This window comes from Galeopterus variegatus, unplaced genomic scaffold (genome assembly GCF_000696425.1).
Source record: "Galeopterus variegatus unplaced genomic scaffold, G_variegatus-3.0.2 Scaffold2077, whole genome shotgun sequence".
NCBI lineage: Eukaryota > Metazoa > Chordata > Mammalia > Dermoptera > Cynocephalidae > Galeopterus > Galeopterus variegatus.
The window spans coordinates 241,718-262,048 of NW_007728188.1; the positions used below are offsets into that span (position 1 = coordinate 241,718).

Genomic DNA, 20,331 nt, shown 5'->3' on the forward strand with positions numbered 1-20,331 from the left:
CGAGGGTTCGGATCCCACATACAGACCGGTTCCCGCTCACTGGCTGAGCGAGGCGCGGGAGCAACACCGAGGGTTGCAATCCCGTTGCCGGTCCCCGGTCCGGTACGGGGGCAACACTGAGGGTTGCGATCCGTTGCCGGACACGGAAAAAGACAAAAGACAAAAAAAAAAAAGATGAACCAGATGAAGCCCACAATCTTGTGGGAAATTGTCAGGAAAAAAAAAGTTCAATAAAGTGTTATGCGGGATTCCAAGGGTGGGGGTATATGCTGAGTTCTAGCACAGAGGAGGGAACAGCAAGCTTTGCCTGAAGAAACTGGAGGTCATTTCCCCTGCAGACAGAAAAGTATGCATATGACATCCCTGCACTGTCACTCAAATGAGAAACTCTGAGGTTCTAATCTCCAACCTTAGTTTTCCACAGATGTACTAAACATGCCTCTGTAAGGTCCCCATCTAAAAAAATGGAAATACTCTGAATGTGTAGAATTGCCCTGGGAATTGTTTAAAAGTACATTTGCAGTTTGTCTTGATACACACGCTCTGCACTTACATGGTATTTCATGTTTGCAAATCACCCTAGGGCAAACTGCGTTCTGTTGCAAAGGGAGAGAAAAGACTGATTCTTTGGACATCCATACAGTTTCATTAATTTGTATTGGATAACCTTAGTCTGTATTGGTAATTTGGGTGGGTTGGGCTATTTTTTACCTTTTACATGGTGCTTCGAAAGGGTTTGCTTAGCTAATCAGAGAATCTAGTATTGTGAGAAGAATGTTTATCTACTTAGGAAAAGGGCCATCTGAATTAAGAAATGTAAAAGCTCCATTTATAAAGCTTGCTTTCATCTCCTGCTTTCTGGTTTACAAAGCTCATTCACGTATATTCTCTCATTTTTATCTGATTTATATGTGAACCATATCAAGACATCCTAAACAGAGGTCAACGGTGACTTACACATCATCCTTCAATCTATTCATGAAGATGGGCTTTCTTCTACAAATGATGACAGAGTTTCACAGAATTTCTTTGAAAATAATTCATTTGCTTTCAGATGCTGTAGGATATCATTAATTTAGACTGATCTGCCCTCACATTACTACTGTATTATTTTTTGTGGTTTTTTTCCTTTTTTATGTTCAAATCATATAATATAGTGGCTCTCAACCTAGGGTAATTTTGCCCTAGGGAACATTTAGCAATCTTTGGAAACAGTTTTGGTTGTCACAATTTGGAGGGAGGGTACTACTGGCATCTGGTGGATGGAGGCCAGGGATGCCCCTAAACAATCCTATGAGGCTAGTGATATTCCCTGCAACAAAGAATTATTTAGCCCCAAGTGTCAGTAGTGCTGCGGTTGAGAAACTCTGATGTGTTATATAACCTCAATTACTTAATTGCATACCCACAGGCAAAGGAGAAGGTGTGGTCAAACCCTGGCCTAAAGGAGAGAACACCTGTCAAAGGCGGAAGGACGTCAGCCCTCACAGGTAACATCTTTAGAGGACTAGATGATTATGGATAGAGAGAGTTCTGTTATAAAAGCCTAGTTGCTGTTATTAAGAGGAAGTTAAACCTTCATACAGCCCTGCATAGGGAGAAGTGCTGTTTTCTTAAATGCCTTTATTAGACTGGCTTTGGGTCCTACCAGTTACAAACAAGAAAATCATTTGGAACCCAAGTATCAGCCACTTGGTCATACTTCCTTCTGGTTTGCTTTTAAAAGCTTATATCTGCTGATAAAAAGAAACCTGAATAGAGATGCCGTTATATGAAGCGAAAATTATACTGATCACATGCATTCTCCATTAAAATATTCTGTGTCCTATGGTGGCTTCTAGAGAGATCTTCTCAGAAGAACCAACTCTCCTCTGAGAAAGAAAAGGTTAATAAATTCAACAAGGAAAATGATGAGAAGACCAATCCCTCTCTAGTTCAGAGACGTTTTGCCATATTTCATGCAGAAGTACAAGATGAGGTAGAACATTTTGCTCCAAGAAATTCCACAGAGCCAAGAGAGGATATAGATGGAAGAGACATTTCATGCGCCAAGAGCCTCAACAGACAAGAAAATCATAGTCTTGGAGATGAGAAGCAAGCCACTGGGGATAAAAATGGATGTCCAGTGTTCAGAGGAGAGGAAAGTGGGCCTCGTTGTAAGGAAGATACTAGTGGAAGAGAAGCTGAGAAAAAAGGAAGATTGGCAACCGCGAGTGAAACAGAGTTGGACCAGTGTTCAAACGAAAGGCAGTACTTTGGTAAAGTTAGTGGTGATCAATTCCATGAAAGGTAGGGTCCCAGCATTACACATCCACAGTTGATGCTCTTTGTAGGTCTATGTGCCATTGCAATGTAAGGCCATATCGAAAGAATAAATAGATTTAAAGCAATGATTTAGAACATGGTTTCCCCAGGTTATGTGGCTATTTCATGGCCATGTTTTCTTGCCATTATTTTTTCTTCCTGCCTGTGATATTTTCAGGCATTTTATTGTTTTCTTAGTCTTCTACCAACTGCTAGATGAAGATGATGATTTTTAGTATTTACGGGAATCAGTATTTTTTAAAGATCAAGTAAAAAGTTTTTATTTTTAGCAATGTAGAACACATCCTTCCTAAGGTTAAGAATTAAATAATGACTAGATTTATCTATAAGTTAAGAACTTAAATCTGAAAAAGTTTACCTACCCCATTATACATGACAGATTGGCTGTTTTCTCCCAAATATTGTGGTGATTAAGTAAGTAGATTATTGAGTGACTTTCTTCATCAACAGCAAAGTTTCACGTAGAAATTCAGCTAATTTTGTAGCCAATTAAAATTAAATACTCCAGGTTTTGATGAATCACAACATCTATTTGAAACAAAGAGTATCCAAACACCTGTGTGGTCTTTTTTAGGGATTTAATACATAATTCTTGTTTTATCTTTTAATAATATATTTGAAACCTAATCTTGGAGAAATCTAATTTTCCAAGAATTAAACATAAACACTAATAATTACTAAGAAAGTTCATCACCGCAGAGATTGCTTAGTAAGGTCAGGAGCTGCCGAAAGACGGAAATTAGGTCAGTTCTTCCACCCATAAAGATTTACTCTCACTGCTGTTAATATTTTGAGAGATTATTGCTTCTTTTATTATGCTATAATTTAGTCATTTCTCTCTTCTATAAGGAAAGGAAGTGAAAATGTTGAAGGTCATATTAGTCAGGTATTAACAAAGTGACTGTTTTTGCAAAGGGTCAGTGGAATAATGTGGGGTCACGATGAGGTCCCTGGGAAGAGTCTCTGGGATCTCGGTTATCTACACCCATTATGGTGCTACTGAGATTTGAGGTGGGGAAGCGTACTGCTCCTTTTTGTCCCCAAATGCTGAAATGGTCAACTCTCTGTCATGGAGCTTATGTCCTCTTCACCAAAACACCATTTTAAGAAAGTATTAGTTCTAAGAATTTTGACCATCTGAAAATTTTCTCCCTGAAGCTTTGAGAGCTGCAACTGGGTTTTATTTTCCAGGTGTATCACCGGCATAAAGACCGTTCCTATACCACGAATTCCAAGAAATTCAGCAGTAGGATCTTTTTTCCAGCATGCTGAACAGAGAGGGTACACTGGCAGCAGTAAGCGTAGAGTGACAGAGGGGTGCTCCATCAATGAGGACAGCAAAAAGAGCAGAGCAGACGTAGTGGGCACAGGTGAAGGACACGCATTCAAAAGGACAAAGCAAGACAGACAAGCCCAGAGGAGCTTCCAGGGCAAACCCTGGGAGTCCGCTGCGATGAAGACCTCCAGAAAGCAAGACCTGGTGGCCCCACTGGGTAGGAAATGCCTTTTGTTTTGGCCATTCAAGGCTTCTTAACCTTTTTCAGCAAGCATTTCCAACTAAATTGCACTTAGTGTAACAGCCTGGAAGGAGACCAAAGGCTTCTTAACCTTTTTCAGCAAGCATTTCCAACTAAATTGCACTTAGTGTAACAGCCTGAAGGAGACATAATGCCATACTGATGGTGCCATTTGTGTGTTTAACTCAATCACTCTTTTTTTTTAACTCTAAAGCAATGAATACCATCAAAATAATTCTCTCATGACTTCATTTTTTAGCTTATTTATGGTGTAAGAGGTGATTGTCAATATCAAGTCAGATTCCCAGAGATTTATGTTATCTGAATTCGTAAAATATATTAACACTTGACAGAGTAATTGGAACAAGAAGTGCTTAAGACGTATGTTAAATTAATTTTTTAAAGCAAAGCTATTATCTACTCACCTTTCTTTGTATCCTCATTGTATGTGTGCAGTAGCTGCTTAATAAATGCATAAATGGAGAATAAACAGGTTCATGGCAAGCAAATTTTAGCAGCAGTTGTCATGAAAAAGTAAAAATAATACTTGGGAGAAATATCATTGAGTAATTATGCAAAGTAGAACCTCTGCTGCTGTGGACCACAGTTCAAACACTTGAGATGGAAGGTGGAATGTGGGAGAAGTCGGACAGCTGTAGGATACACACTTACCTAGTTTTATTGTGTGTTGTATTTCTAGTCAGCCATGAAAAATTCATCTTTGTGCCTTAAATGTGTCTTAAGTAAAGCCTAAATCATTTTGGAAAGTAACATACAATATCAAACATTTCAATGACACAAAGTGTTTCACTTTTTTTCTCTCTCCTTTAATTAAAATAGCAAACTATATCAGTGGTGCTTTATAAAAAATGGATCAAACAATTTCTTACTTTTGAATTAAAATGGCGTCAGTCTTGGAAGTATTATTTTTTAAGACTGTACTGAGGTTGGAGATTTTCAACTATTTTGGCATTTCTAAAAGTGGTCCATCTTGAGTGGTCCTGACAGTCTTTCTCAAAGATGTCAGATATCACCTTTATGAGTCACAGGTCTTAATATAGAATGAGAATTAATATTCCTGGGTTGTTAGGAATAAAGCAGAAGGCCTATTGTATTTTATTATTAAATGAGCAAGTGTTTACGATGAGGCCCAATGCTTGATGCCCCTGAGAAGTCTGACTGCTTGACAGATGGCCCTTCTTCTCTCGCCTTCTAGAGGATGTCCCGGCTCCTCCTGCCCCATTTGATCATCGTATTGTGACAGCCAAACAAGCAGCGGTCAACAGTTTTTATACTGTGAGCAAAACAGAAATTTTAGGAGGGTAAGTAATGCTCAATTTTAACAATCTTTCAACCAAAGGTGAGAGCTTCCAGAGAGACAGATCCTGAGGACTTCATGCATGTTTGCCATTCTCAGCCTGAAAACTAGAAACATCGTAAACAAACATTTTAATAGATTTTATCCATTTCTGAAAATTGTCACTGATGCCAGAAAGGTTGATGTGGTGACTAAACTCTGCATTTATTATCTGCTTTACTTCCCATGTTGTAATGTCTGAAAGTAAGTAAAACACAACATGAGTCACCAGAAGGTTTAGAAGCTGCCCAAAGCCACGGCATAACCACCAGGAGACAAGAGGTAGAAATGAGTCAGTATTGTGTGTTTCTTGTGGCATGTATTAAATCTTATCACTGTTGCTGGCTTTCCATTTACATTGTTACTTTATTAATTACTATTGTCCATTTCAATTCATTACTTTCTTCACTGAAAACCTTATTTGAGGGACATCCAAATGCACACTTGTCTCCCTAAAGAAGGAATATTAAAGTCCAGCAGGGAGCAAATTCATTCTTTCCTCTTCTACTTCATTCATAATCTCCCTATGATATCTTATAACTCAAAGCCTAAATTATAAAGCTTACTGCCATCAGCACGTCTATGTAAAATTGGAAGAGGAAAGCAGAAAATGTACACACGCGTATATAAAATTTCCTTACGTACACATGGAAAATATGCACAGCCCTCAGGGCACAGGTTTCTGCAGTTGGTCATTAATGTACTTGTAAAGCCTCTTGTTCCTCTTCGCCTTCCATATTCCTTTCACCCTCTGCCCCATGGAACCGCCTGAAGTTTTTCTTCCTCAGCTGAGTGACCATAGAGAGCTCCCCATGAGACTGTAGGATGGGCTGAGAGGGAAATGGGAATTCCAAACATGGACTGGTGCCATGGAAGCCTGAGGTATTTGGGTCTTCAGGGACTGCAGTGGCAAGCAAGCAACTATTTCTCTAAAGGAGAATAGGTATTTGCAGAAGAAGCTTTGAAATAATGCCCAGGACTTGGGCTGCTTTTCCAGTCAATGCTTTGTCAAGGTCTGTCCTTTGAAACTTCCCTCGGCCTCTTCGGACACCGCTGGGTCTTCTTGGTTGTGCTGTGGTCTGGATCGGCTGCCGGTCATTGCTTGTTCTGGGCTCCACTCTAGCATCCATAATCCCCTCAGCAAATCAGTTAGAGGAGCACAATCGAATGTGCGTTGTTGCCTTCAAAATGCAAAGAGATCATCAAGTGCTGTCCCTCCTTTTTAGTGGTCGGAAGTTCAAGATGCAGCAACTTATCTTTTACTTTTGACAGAGATATTGCAACATGCAGAGGGAGGCCCCTGAATTTTCCTGGAGTTCACCTCCTGCCCTGTGGCCTCTAGGGTGTTTATAATCCCTGATAATCATGTTCAGTTAACATGAGGTTATTAGTCTGGTGGACGAGCATGAATCCTGTGAGGTGGCCTCAGCATTCAGGTCCTTTGCAGAATAAATCATGTGAGAGACCTAGAGAGTAGGGGTTGCAGGAAGACAGACAGTGATGAGGCACCACTGCTGGGCCAGGAAGTTCTGGGGTCCATGGCTAATGAAGGGGAAAAAGCATTTTCTTAATCAACAGCCACATAGGAGGTGCCTAGGGCAGTGTTCCTGTCCGACAGTAGAGATTACATCTGGAGCAGTCGTTGGAATTGAAGGCACCACTTGGCTATGTTTACAGTAATTCAGTGTCATCCTCCAAGGTCCATCTGCTTGTGCACTGCATGGGCAGCTGAGTTGAATGGGTTGTAGTAGCCGTCACTGCCTGTGCATCTGTCATCTCTGCAGTCCTCCAGGAATACAGCCTTCCGCAAGTTCACGGTGTTGTTAGGAAGGCTCCCCTTTCACTGCCTTTCACAAGAGCCACCATTGCACAGAACAAGGATGTGTGTTCCATCTTTATTAAACAAGGAATCAAAGTGAGCAAATCAAATTTAAAAATTGTTTATGGGTGTGCATTTCTGTATGTGATTACATAATAAGAAGCTCTCTTACAGAGTAAGACATACAGTAAGTAAGTATACAGGTTTATAGTCAAGCTAAACTGTCAAAAATCTCATAGACAACTACGAAAATATGTGTTTTTGATTATATGGATCTATATGCATTATTATTATTACTTCTTATTTATTTATATGCAGTTTCTAAAAATAATTCAGTATCCCCGACCACAGGCTGTATTGTTCATATGCTGAGAAAGTCCAGTTTATTACATTCATACACATTCAGGAAGATTCCGTTTTGTCTATAACGGTGGGTCTCAGATTTTAGGGTGTATGTGATTCGCCCAAGGAATGGTCTGAAAATGCAAATTCTGGGGCCTCACTCTGGATTCCTGCCTCAGCAGTTCTGGTTTCTTAACAACCCCTCATGTGATTCTGATGTGAGTGACCCACAACCACACCTTGCTAAATATTGTTCTAGGAGTTTATTGGATACAGTAGATGCATAAATAGGCTTGCTTATTCAAAACTCCGAAAGAGCACTGCGCAGGGCACCGTGCATTATCCACCTGAGCGACTGATGCCGGTTCCTGGCAGAGGACAGTGCCTCACGTCGTGCTTCCTCCTCTTTGACAGGGGGCGTTTTGGCCAGGTGCACAAGTGTGAAGAGAAAGGAACAGGCCTGAAGTTGGCAGCCAAGATTATTAAGACCAGAGGCACGAAGGACAAGGTAAAGGCCATGGGAGGTGACGTCTTCTTCCCTGCCCTGTTCTTTACCACACTAAAGCACCTTTCCCTCTTCTCAGGAGGATGTGAAGAATGAGATTAGCGTCATGAACCAGCTGGACCACGTGAACCTCATCCAGCTCTATGATGCCTTTGAGTCGAAGAATGACATCATCCTGGTCATGGAGTAGTAGGTGTCCCTTCCCGCTCCCCTCCACCACCTCCTCCACAGCACTCAGGACCATGTGGCTGCAGCCCTGTCCTGCCTCAGCAGGGCCAGAACAAAGCTCCATCCACCATTAATTCTGATTCACACCAATCACACAAGCACATCAGTTTCAGAAAGGGAACTACTTATGAATATGCATCTCTGTATGTGATTTTTGTTGATAAGTAGCAGGACAAAGTAGATCTAGCTTTGTATCTAGGCCATACTGTCCAAAAACAAGCTTAAATACTATCCTGGGCAACCTGGGAGAGAGTGGAGTCAGTTTTGAACTACATTTCTTGTTCAGCATATTTGCTAATACAGAGTTTATGTCAAACTCTTGATGATTAGGGCTAAGTAGCTTCACTTTAAAATGACCTTTATAAAAACTTAATGACTGGTTAATTAGAAAATGAGTAGTTCTGACACTGAATCAGTATTGTGATTCAGTTTGTTTTTTCTTTTCATTTTGGATTTTGTTTATCACTGTACAGTAAGGCATTTTGGATAAAAAATACCTGCCACACAGAAGCACGTTATCACTGAGATTAGTCTGGGGACTTACAGGGCTGAGACCCTGATAACCCTCAGTCAGTGTTTAGAGTTCCCTCTCCCTGCTTCTTAGTGTCCTCTTGATCTTGGATATGTGTGGGAGAACAGGACACGTGGACTCGCCCAGAGCTGCACCTGCTGATGAGAGGGACTTTGAGACTTTCCATTTGTGAAACTGAAGGTCTATGAAATAAGGGCCTTCAACGTAAGAATTGTCTCACCAAGACAGCAAAGGAGGCAGAGAAATAATTGCGCACACATATGTTTTTGGAAGAGTTTGAGGAACTTACACATGAAGTTGCTACAAGAAAAGAATGTGGCGGTTGAGGAATGAAGACAAAGGGTTTCACTCCTCTTCTCTCTACAGTGTGGATGGTGGGGAGCTGTTCGACCGCATCATTGACGAAAACTGCAGTTTGACCGAGTTTGACACCATCCTGTTCATCAAGCAGATATGTGAGGGGATAAGGCACATGCATCAGATGTACATTCTGCATTTGGACCTCAAGGTAAAGCATGTTTCGTAGCATATGAGTGTAAGTGCTTCCCCGCCCCTCCCCTCATGTTGACCAGTGGGCCCTGTCGGATATTATATACCAGCTCAGGAAATGTGTACTGCCACGGGTTGCATTTTCATGAATTAATAAAAATCTGGATTCTTATCCTCATTTCCTAATTCTCAACTTCTGTTACACTCTAATACGCATTTCCCATCTTTAGGGGCTACTGTGCAGATTTTTGTAACATGCCTATGTTATAGAAATCTACAGGGCAGATAATTTCCCTAAAGGTTTAGAATGAAAACAGCTACCACCAGCCAGCAGTATCCTTATGGCATCTCTTTCATTATCAGGATAAGCAAGTGGGAGGATTTTAGCTAACTCAGAATCCCGAAGTAGTAGCGAAACTTTGCAGATCTCTAAGAATCTGCAGCACGCCAGAGTACTGAGTAGAAACCTATAAAGAACAGAACACAGGGCAGCCAGAGGGCTGCAGAAATGCTAAGGAGCAGAGAGGGTGGTGGGGTGGGAGCACCATGCTGGAAATGATGGAAAGTAAACATGGGAAGTCAGGTGCCTTCCTCTCGCCTCTTATTTATAGCCTTATTTATCCCTTTTTATCTCTCTCTCATTATGAAATCCCTAGAATTGGACTATACATAGTCCTAGTTATACCCAGTGAAAGACTCAGGCCTGATAAATAACCCTGATCAAGTCTAATATTGGGGCTAAGTATCATCAAGTGCATTTTCTTGTGTGGCTCAGTCATTTTACCATCTCCCTGTTTGCACAGCATGACAGTGAGATAAAATATACTGTGTTACACACCAGCTATTGCAAGTCAGCAGGGATTGTACAGCTAAATAGATTTAGCCTCCTTACATAGGTTTCCACGGTCCTCTCTTCCTATGACTTGCCTCACTGCCTTGATTTATGTGCCTTGCCTTTCCCCTTCAGTTTTGAGTGGGAGGAGGGCAGGAGGAAGTGGTGTATAAAATGACAAAGTCAGGGGTTAGAAATCATTAGCAAAGCCCTTGGCTGTGAACTGAGTTTGATAATGTGAACTTTCATGGAGCGTTTTCATTGAGTGTAGATATTCTGCAGATATCCCTAGAGAGATTTGATTGGCAGCTGGAACTAGGAGCTGACCTATTGTAAGTCAAATGACTCCATATGTGGCTTCATTATGTTGATTGAGGACTTGCAGTGGGCACTTTTTGTTATGGCTTGCATGTGAAGATAATAATAAAGGCGACAGCTGGATGGGCCATTAAGGACTAGCTTTTCAGAAAGCCCCTTGGAAGGAAAAGGGCCAAAAATATTGAGTGTTTGTCACTATATGGGGGAAATTATAGGTGACTTAAAAATGGTCTCCTTTATATTTTGTTTTCCAGATCTTATTCAATGAATGTTCTTTAATTTCATAATCATATAAAATTAACTTTTTGAAGTGCTTCAAAGCTGCTTCTTTACATTCTACAAACACATTTTTTGATGCCATAATATTCTTTTACAATTGGACAGCTTTATACATGATTGATCAGTTATTTAAGCATGAAACCAAATGTTCTTACATGGCTCCCAGTTTTTTATAAATGGTTTTTACTCACGGACATCTGTTTTAGAGATATTTTAGAAAAGGGTTTCCAAAGATATTATGCCCAGCCAAATGGACTATTGAGTATTGATAAGGAGACAGTACGTCATTTCATAAAGTGTTCCTGAGTTTCTGATCTCATTTGAGCCTCTTCTCCACCCAGACAGGTGGGGGAGTAGGGAGCTGTGATCCCACCTGAAGGACAGGGAAATGCAATGCTGGGCACTCAGCAACTTGTCTGATGTTCCCTTACCCCCACTCTTAAGGAAGAGTTGGGACTAAAGTTTAAAGAGTTCTTGGCTCTTCTTTAAAAGCCTTATTTCTCTTTTATGGGTGACCTTGACTTTACATCATATCCCTTATTTTTCCCAGACTCAGTTTTTCTATCCCAATAAGTGTAGTTACACTTGTGAGACATTCCATGAATGCTGAGTGGCAGTGCTACTGCCCACAATGTAGTCTTCCCGAAGTCTGACACAGACAGAACCCTCAGTCAAGTTTTAGGCTTTGAGACCAAACTCAGCAAAACCTTGGAATGGCTGAGAATGAAGAATGACTAGGAAAGAAAAGCCTTCCTCTTACGTGCGACTTTCCCATAGACAAAGTGCAACGGGAAGATCTAGAATGGGAAGAACGTCGGGAACGTTCACATTATACTGCATACTCAGTGTGGTTGTTTAAATGAATCAGGCCATTTCTCTCAGAATTCATAAATCTTTGGGAAGAATATTCCTCCAAGAAGGGGAAATTCATACTCAATAATTTCAGGGGGACAGATGTCAAGTCTGAGCTGGCCTCCCCCCCAGTCCATTTGGAGAGCACTGAAGCAGTCTCCTTTTCTTTCTCCCCTCAAGGAGGCCTCTGCCTGAACTCATGCATTATGGTAACTGTAAAACCATGGAAAGGGACAGGCAGAGTAATGCAAGGCTGGCAGGGTAGCCACAACCTCACCCACCACATAATTAAAGGAGAAAATACCCACACAGACAAGCCAGCCCCAAAGTGAAAGGTCTGATATGTTTTTCCTGAGCATCGTTGTATTTTTAGTTGTGGTTCAAGGACAATTTGAGTGAATGATGGTTGTTTTTATTGCTAATGTGTCTCCTTCTCCTGGCAGCCTGAGAATATCCTGTGTGTGAATCGGGACACTAAACAAATAAAAATTATTGATTTCGGATTGGCCAGAAGGTATGTCTATTTGGACACAGGTGTGTGAATGCAGTTAGAAAACATGATGGGTGCTCTTTATTCACAAAGATAAATCCAATGAGCTCCTTGGTTTCTTGCCCTCATTTAGAATTAATTTAACAAAAATTATGTTTAGGCTTACCTTGCTTAATTTGAGATTCCAGTGTTTAGAAGTTTCTACAATGCATGCAATGAAAAATATGAAAAATTGAAACCTAATGCAGTGAACTTTATTAAATTTGAAGCCATTAATTTAGGATTTGTAAGAGTTTGTCTTAGTCTTTTATATTTGCTCCAGCTGTACAGAGAAGATTTACTTTAAAAAATATTAATAGTATAAACAAGATTGCAAAGGGTTCTGGCACGCATAAGCTTCTTAAAAGAACAAAGAGTTCACATGGACACATTCACAATTCAGCACATAAGCAATGCATATAAAATGGATGTTATAAATTATTGCAGCATTTTTTTTATTCCTTAATCATGCTTATTCAAGCCATCTTCATGTCAAGGACTGTATCAGTTTTCCTTTTGTCAAATTCTGTAATTAGATGTTCTAATTATTCTGAGTGGCTTTTCCCACAATAGTTTGAGATTACTAAGGTTTTATAGTATGAATTGTGACTCTTAAAACTCTGGGGACTTCCTTACAAGTTTTTGACAGTATCGGTAAAATATGTGATTTCCTTTAAAGTCTATTTATTTGAAGTTCGCTGTACAGCTGAAGTTATTTTCCCACAGATTGCAGTTTTTCAATTTTCATGAGTTTTGGTTTTTGATTGATGCTCTCCATCCTTCTGCTTTGTCCCCTAAATTTCAGATACAAACCCAGAGAGAAGCTGAAGGTGAACTTTGGAACCCCAGAATTTCTTGCCCCTGAAGTTGTGAACTATGATTTTGTTTCCTTTCCTACTGACATGTGGAGTGTGGGGGTCATCGCCTATATGCTGTAAGCAGCTTACAGTCTCTCTGACACTCGTTCTCAACCTTCACTCATATTCTATGAGGTTTTGCTATCTTGAATGAAAGCCCTAATTTGGGTCTTTTAAAAATAAATAATACTGTCGCATATTCAGTTGCTTTCTAGGTTCTGTTTAATCCTGTGGGTGAAAGCATTGAATTCTTTCCCCATATGTCATCTGAAAAAGTAAATGTGTTCCTTCTACACTAATCACTTTAACTCCTGAAGCCCTAAGAGCAAATTAAATACAAAAAACAAAAAACGTGTGTCCCGATCTCCTAAATGACTCATGCTAGCCTTACTCTTCAGAGGTGACATTCCTGGTGTGTGCCGAGTATGTGACAGCACTTCACCAGCTGTAAAGGGCTTGGGAAAGGAATTTGTACTGTTCTTTGAGATTCATATCTCTGCTGTTGTCATTGCTGCGGTTGTTTGTTTGGGCGTTGGGGTGTGGGAGGTAATTTTCTTGATTGTGATAATAGAATATAAATCACACTTCATTATGAGGTTATTTTCCTTCTCTCACTTTTAGATGACAGAACCAAAAAAGCAACCTGTCTGTAAAGGCTTTAAGGCTGTGTAAAAAACACTCACTCTGGATCCTGTGTCCTATAGACTTAGCGGTTTGTCCCCTTTCCTGGGTGATAATGACGCGGAGACGCTGAACAACATCCTAGCCTGCAGGTGGGACTTAGAGGAAGAAGAATTTCAGGACATCTCGGAGGAGGCCAGGGAGTTCATTTCGAAGCTTCTGATTAAGGAGAAGAGGTCAGTCAAGCTTGTCCTGCAGTCAGGGAGAAGGGGGTCACCAGGAAGCAGTGTAGACCTCCAGGGCTATTAGAATCCACTCCCTAGTGGTATCTGCACTGTTCTGCACAGTTGTAAATAGAGAGAGGTTTGATTCTCTTGACTCAGTCTGCTGAGGTCTGGGACTGCTTTCGGCATGAGACTTGAATGGGCTGTGAAAACTTCTCTGCTTCTGCCTTTAGAGACAAAGCTCTAGTGATCATGGACTCCTGTGGGGCCTCAGCTGCCTCCTCCTCACAGCAAAGGGTTTAGGGTATGTTATTTCTGTGATCCCTTTCACCTCTACAAAGCACATACATGGCTCTCTGTAGCTGAATCCTTAACCATTTCATTTCAGAACCTACTGTGGACAAGACTATGCCAAGTGCTTTATAGACGTTATCTCTTTTAACACCACCCTTGACCCCCAACTCCATGAGGTAGAAATTATCATTATTACTGTTTTATGGATGAGACTGTAGGTGGTTTGCCCATGATCACATGGCCAGTAAGTGGCAGGACTGGTACTTAAACACAAGTCCACCTTCCTGCAAGGCCACACACTAGCTGTTGTATATCACATGGCCTTCTATTTTCTCTCATGCCAAAACCACATTAATTCAAAATTGAGCAGATGAAGAAGAGCCATACTGAAATACAGGGGCTTGTGTTTTAGAATTATAGAAGGGGAAGGACATTGTGATCTACCTGTCAAACACACTGTTTCAGGTGACTTTCTACATAAACTTTATAATGGTAGATAGTATTTAAGATTTTGGGGGCCAATAATACTTGCTATATTGTTTTATTATCTTTATGGCTTTTAGGTCATTAATAAACGTGACCACAAATCAATGGAAAGGAGTGTGCCATGGAGAGAAGGAGGAACAGCATGGGTAATGGGTCTAGCACAGCACCTGACAGCAGATTCTTTCCTTCGAGCGTTTAGTTGATCATCTACTATACACCAGGAAATGTGCCAGGCATTGAGAATAGATGTATAACGTCCCTGCCTTTTGTAACTCACAATCAAATGGAAGATATAGGCATTTTTAAGAAGACATAATGCAATGTGGTTAACACAAAGATAGGGCCAGGACCAAGTCCTTGAAAGGTGAGGAGGACGCAGCAGCCTGGGAGTGTCAGTCTGTGAGGAGGGCAGTAAACACATTTTTCGCTTTGTCCCTAGCGGAAAGGCACAATGACAGCCAAGGCTGTCACTATTATTTGCTCATTACTGTACCCCAGGCAGTGAAGAGATGGAAAATGTCAACCTATTCCATCTTTGGAGGATAAGAAATCCATTTGCTGAGAGCCTGTCTTACATATGTACTTTTTACGTGTCACCTTATTTAACCTCCAGATAATCCTGTGGTATGTGGATCATCATTGCTGTTATTTTACGGATGAGGAAACTGAGGCTGAGCGTGTTGAAACAGACCCACGGCTAGTGCAGAGCAGACTCAGAGGCAGGCCCTGTGCCCTGCTCTCGTCTTCAGTCTGAGGCTGCGCTGCTCCCTAAGGAGCATCACGGACACACTGGGAGGAATGGCAGCTGGCTTAGTATTCAAGTCAACACTTGGATGAAACCAAGGCCAAAGCCAAATATCACTACCATAGAATAAATTTCTGCGGTACAAAAATAAACTTGAAATGTTATTAAAAGTTTAATTATTAGTATAGTGTTAATAACTTTTTAAGAGTCAGATTTTAAAAGTTTGACATTAGCGTGCAGGAATAATTATTTTTCGGCACTGTCAGCTATCGGAATGCTTCAGAGTCCAATACTGAAAATTTGGAATATTAAACAGAATCACATCCCAGCTGAGCTTGGTGGAGGTCAAAGAGTTTTTTAAAAATTACCTCTGCTGTTTAGTGTTCTATAATGGTGATGTTGCTGAGTAAAGACTTATTTCCTCTTCAGGTCTTATACTTAGAATATTTGTTATCTGATGAAACGATTGTATCGGAGCAATCCTACTAACTGAAGCTCCATGACTGCTTGAAACTACTTGATATTTTTTGGAAGCAGACTTCAGATTGTTGCACTCACTCACAGTTTTTATTTTCAAGGGTTATTTACTTTAATGTGATACATGTTAGCACAACAAACAAGTTTACAAAGCTTAGAATTAGAATATACCAAAATCTTTACTATTCTTCCTCATATTGTTTTCTAAAATTATGTAAACCTTTGTTAGCTCCAAAAGTATATAGTTTCTTCATAAAGGTATCTAATGTATTCTCTCAATAATTATATTAACTCTATTTTGCTATTTGACTCTTCAGAACTTCTCAGTTCAAAAGTTAGTAATACTTAGTATTCAAAAGTTTTAACATATAAATTGCTTTTGGATTCATCCAGAATCACTACAGCATTTTGTTCTTACAATAATAATTGTATATTTATTCTTCACTGACTGATAGGAGTTCAATTTATGAAGCTCAGATGTTATCTTTGAAAGTAGATGCTCAGTTATTAACATGAATTTTGATTATTTGGCTTGTGTTTACCCTGATTGGGTCTGGTGGTCACCTACACCATCACTGATTACACACACTTCCAGAAAGAGCAGACTGGACTGTGAATTGAGCCCAGGCAGCAGCCAGCGTGGAGGCTGGGTGGCAGGTGCAGGCCTCCTTCAGAGGGCCCCTTCTGATGACCTTCTGTGCTTCCCTTCAGTTGGCGGATAAGTGCGAGTGAAGCTCTCAAACACCCCTGGCTGTCAGACCACAGGCTCCACGCCAGGCTCGGGGCACAGGTAACGGCTTCTCCTGGTCCTCTTCTTCTCCTGTTTGCCTGTCTTTTGACGATCAGATGCTAGAGGAGTCTTAACCTTAAATGACATTCTTTCTAATTCCTTTATTCACAGTCTTCAAATCTTGTGTTAGTTTTAAATTGCTTAAAATGCTTTTATTGAGCAGCTTTTGTTTTTTTAAAAAATGTAAATTATGTTGTTGAATAGAGTATTTTCAGCATAATTGTTTATTGTGTTTATTATTAGATCATTGTATCTGTTATAAAATGAATTACATTATTGTACTATGCACACACACTTAAACACATATGAGAATACTCTGGAAAGTTCGTGGAAAAATTGAATTAAAAGATATTACGAATCCTTCCATGAACATTTTGAAGACCCGTCATATATTTAGCCTAGGCTATGTAAACATATAAAGTTTTGCAGAATATATTCTAATGTACATTTGAGAGAAATAGGCCCCCTTAAAACAGAATTTAGAATTCCAAATTCTGGCCTTACCTGATTTAGCCTGCTCTAGGCGACAAATTTTAACTGTTATGCTCAGCGTGGTCCAGATGTCTGTACGAGAATACATGTGAAGGAGACTCTTAGCAGAGACCAAAGACTGAGTATTCACTGAGACTAACCGAGCCCACGCTCTGTGATGCGTCCTACAGTGGAGTCTGTCTGCTCCCGCTGCCTTCATTACCGTCTGTGTTCCAACTCCCTCCTCTTCTCCTTGGCACAGATTTCTTTCCTAAGCTTCAGGTCCACATACCCACCTGTGCACTAGATGGTTCCACTCGTCTCCCTCACTCCCCCTCATCCCACCCTCAGCTGTCCTCCCAGCGAGGTGCCCACTGAGCAGCCCCAGCCAGCCCCGGCCATCCTGCTCCTTTCCTCCCTCCCCCGCAACCCCCATCTCATATTTAATTTAACGCCAAGTTCTGTACATCCTATCGCCTCTGGCATCTGTCCGGTTCTTTCTGTCCTCGTGGTTGTCCTGGCCGGGACATCCTCTCCTGAATCATGGCCTCCTAACTGGCTTCTCTACCTCCTTCATGTTGTCCCCGTCCAAATAATTGTGGATTATGTAAATGACACAGGAACAGATGTGTAGCACTGCAGCAACTTTACTAGACACTTAGGGTGCTCGATGGGGCAGGGCACCCAGAGAGGCAATAAACAAGCAGTGTGGGCCCCCGGTCCCCGGCGCAGCCCTGTGCGCGACGTGCTGGCGCCCCTGACTCTCTCCGCTCTGCTGCTCGTCCTCCCCCTGCCTGGGGTTGGAAGGGAACTTTTCACTGACCAACAAACCTTGGAATGACTATGCTTCAGGTACTCACTTTTTCCACATCCAGTTTTTATTGAAATTAACTTTACTTCTAAATTCAGAATCAGCACTGTTTTATTTGTGTCTGAATATACCTTTCCTTGATAATTGGTACTGATGTCAAGTAAAAATAGACTTATTACCTAGTTGGTACCTAAGCCAGACTACATAAACTGCTTATTAGGCTTACCAACCCATTTTGAGCCAATTTTCCGGCAATGTATTTTTATCCAAGCCTATTGGTGTCTAAATACCCTTTGACGTGGTAGGACAATATAGAAACCACAGCAGATAATTAATGACATTATATAGTTCTAAAAGGGCTTAAAAATATTTTTAAGCCATACAACAACAACAGAAAAATCACCTTTATTGTTATTCCATCCAACTCCTGGTACCTGAGGTGAATAAATATTCAAGAATGGTGACAATTAAAAAAAATAAAAATTCCTTGTGTAAATCTAGTAATCATTAAAGTTATAATTATACAGCACTGTGCCAGGCACTGTTTTAACTGCTTTACAAAAAGTAACTCATTTAATCCTCATACCAGCGCTGTGAAAGAGAACCTATTATTACCCCATTACCTCGATGAGGACACAGAGGACAGGGTGAGGTTCTGAGCCTGGGGCAGAGTGTCACCACTCTGTTGTCCTGCTATGCGGAGGGGCCTGAACGTTTCCAGAGCCGTTCTTGCACTGTACATTTTTGGCATTAATGAAAACCAATATTCAAATTTAAATAATTGGCTTTTCAATAAAATATCGAGACTAAATTTTTCCAGAAGCTTTATTTTTGGAATAATCTTTGTTCTGATGTGTTCTACAAGATTAAAATTTACCTTTATGTTGAAATTTTTATTCTGGTGCAAAACTATTTGCCACTTCAACCTAAATTCTATTTTAAAAGTCTTTTGTACATTTTTATTTATCTGTTGTTTCATGCTTAAGCGCACTATTTCTTAACCACGTGAGCATGCCTATGGCCAGTCACTAAATTTAAGAAGGATTTTTTTCCTTAGAAATCAAGGTCCTGAAGCTCTCTGCCTTCTGTGTTGTGCTAAAGGCAACATGCAGTGGTCCCCAGCTTTCTTATTTCCAGTCCCCGCACATAACCCATCTCCCGTCAGAAACAGCTCTCAACTGCGGTGGCAAAGCACTCCCAAACCGTGACCCTAGTGAGCTTAGCAAGCACCGACTGCAGAATTAATCAATGCTTTGGGGCCGAGGAACGAAACTGAACAAATCTGACATGGTTCCTTCCTTCCGATTCCCAGTGCTACTACCCTAGCTCGTGCCCTTCTGTTAATGAACTAATGAAATAACCCATGAGCCGATGTTCAACCTCCATTTACTCTCTTCTCTGATCCTTCAAATCATTATCTCCTCAACTATAACTCTGATCACATTACTCCCTGGTCAAAAAATCTTCATGCGCTCCCCATTGACCACACCAAACCAAGGCCAGCCCCCCAACTCTCACTTCCAGCCTTGTGTTTCCTCCTCCTTCCAGGTCAGCCCAAATCCTAGTGGTTGTCTAAGGCCCATATTCCATGCCACCTCCTTTACGACAGCTTTACTCAGTCCCCAAACTGGAGGTTCTTTCTCAGTCTTCTTGAATCTCTCCGAGGCAATAAGTAATCCTACTAGAGTAATCTACTAGATTAGAGAACTTCTGGAAGAAGCTGTTTCTGAGTCTGACTCATCTTTGTAGTCATTGTAGCCCAGTATCACAAGCATTGACACTTGCGCTTTATCAAAGTGAGTTTTGTCAAAATATACCTGGGTAAAAATTCAGTGTGATTAGGTCCTGAGCTGCTTGGCCCTGGCCGTAAGTGAAAAGGAAGGGTATTGAGGACGGGGCATTCAGGGAGAGGGGGACATGCTTGAGCTGGCCTCTGAGGGCCGCCCAGTGTTTCTGCCAGGGGTCTTCAGCAACTTAGGCTTCAAGAACTTCTCTTGAAGAGCATTTTCTACTCAGAAGCAAGTTATTGATTCTTCAAGTGTTCTCCTATGATAACTGATGAAAACGGCTCTAATCCTTCCAAAATGTCTTCTGGGTTTCCTAGAAGAAGAATTGCGGCTCTAATGCTCGGGACCTGGGGACCAAATAGTCTACAGAAGACACCCATTTGAAAGGTTAGTGTCGGGTTTTTCCTGCAGAGGTGTATGTGCAAGCCTTCAGAGAGAGGAGGAAGAAAGGAACGCGGCGCTGTTGCACAGACGCAGGGAGCAGGGCAGTGTTTTGGCTGGTGGGCAGGGTCCTGAGATCGGACTGCTGTGCTCGCATCCTGGCTCTGCCATTTCCTAGTGGAGAAAGCACAGTTTCCTCATTGGTGGACCAGGGATAGTCTCACTCCCTAAGTTTATTGAGTGGCTCCAGTGAGATAATCCAAGCAAAGGCCTGAGACCAGGGCCTGGTACCTCAGGGGTACTGAATAATGAGCTCAGTAGGAGCCAGTAACAGAACAGAAACTGTCTCAGGTAGTTCTTGCGAGAATTGTGTGAGATCAAAGAAAGTAATGCCATATTTTGTACAGATGGAGAAACCGAGTCTCAGAGACTCAGAGACTAAGTCACCCACGGCCGTGCAGGT

General features: G+C 41.2%; 1 protein-coding gene across 3 annotated transcripts in view; it reads left to right on the forward strand.

The window, feature by feature from the left end:
- MYLK4 (myosin light chain kinase family, member 4) overlaps nucleotides 1-20,331 on the forward strand; it is a 90,501-nt gene that overhangs the window by 66,113 nt on the left and 4,057 nt on the right. The window contains exons 3-12 of one of the 3 annotated variants that reach the window (XM_008580401.1): nucleotides 1,412-1,490; nucleotides 5,059-5,164; nucleotides 7,775-7,868; nucleotides 7,945-8,054; nucleotides 8,992-9,133; nucleotides 11,839-11,909; nucleotides 12,730-12,858; nucleotides 13,486-13,638; nucleotides 16,340-16,418; nucleotides 19,805-19,874. In XM_008580401.1, coding sequence (XP_008578623.1) covers nucleotides 1,412-1,490; nucleotides 5,059-5,164; nucleotides 7,775-7,868; nucleotides 7,945-8,054; nucleotides 8,992-9,133; nucleotides 11,839-11,909; nucleotides 12,730-12,858; nucleotides 13,486-13,638; nucleotides 16,340-16,418; nucleotides 19,805-19,849 — 1,008 coding nt within the window. In that variant the 3' untranslated portion in view covers nucleotides 19,850-19,874. Of the gene's footprint in view, nucleotides 1-1,411; nucleotides 1,491-3,736; nucleotides 3,819-5,058; nucleotides 5,165-7,774; nucleotides 7,869-7,944; nucleotides 8,055-8,991; nucleotides 9,134-11,838; nucleotides 11,910-12,729; nucleotides 12,859-13,485; nucleotides 13,639-16,339; nucleotides 16,639-19,804; nucleotides 19,875-20,331 lie in introns of those variants that run through there. The other 2 variants (XM_008580399.1, XM_008580402.1) reach the window with 2 other exon arrangements.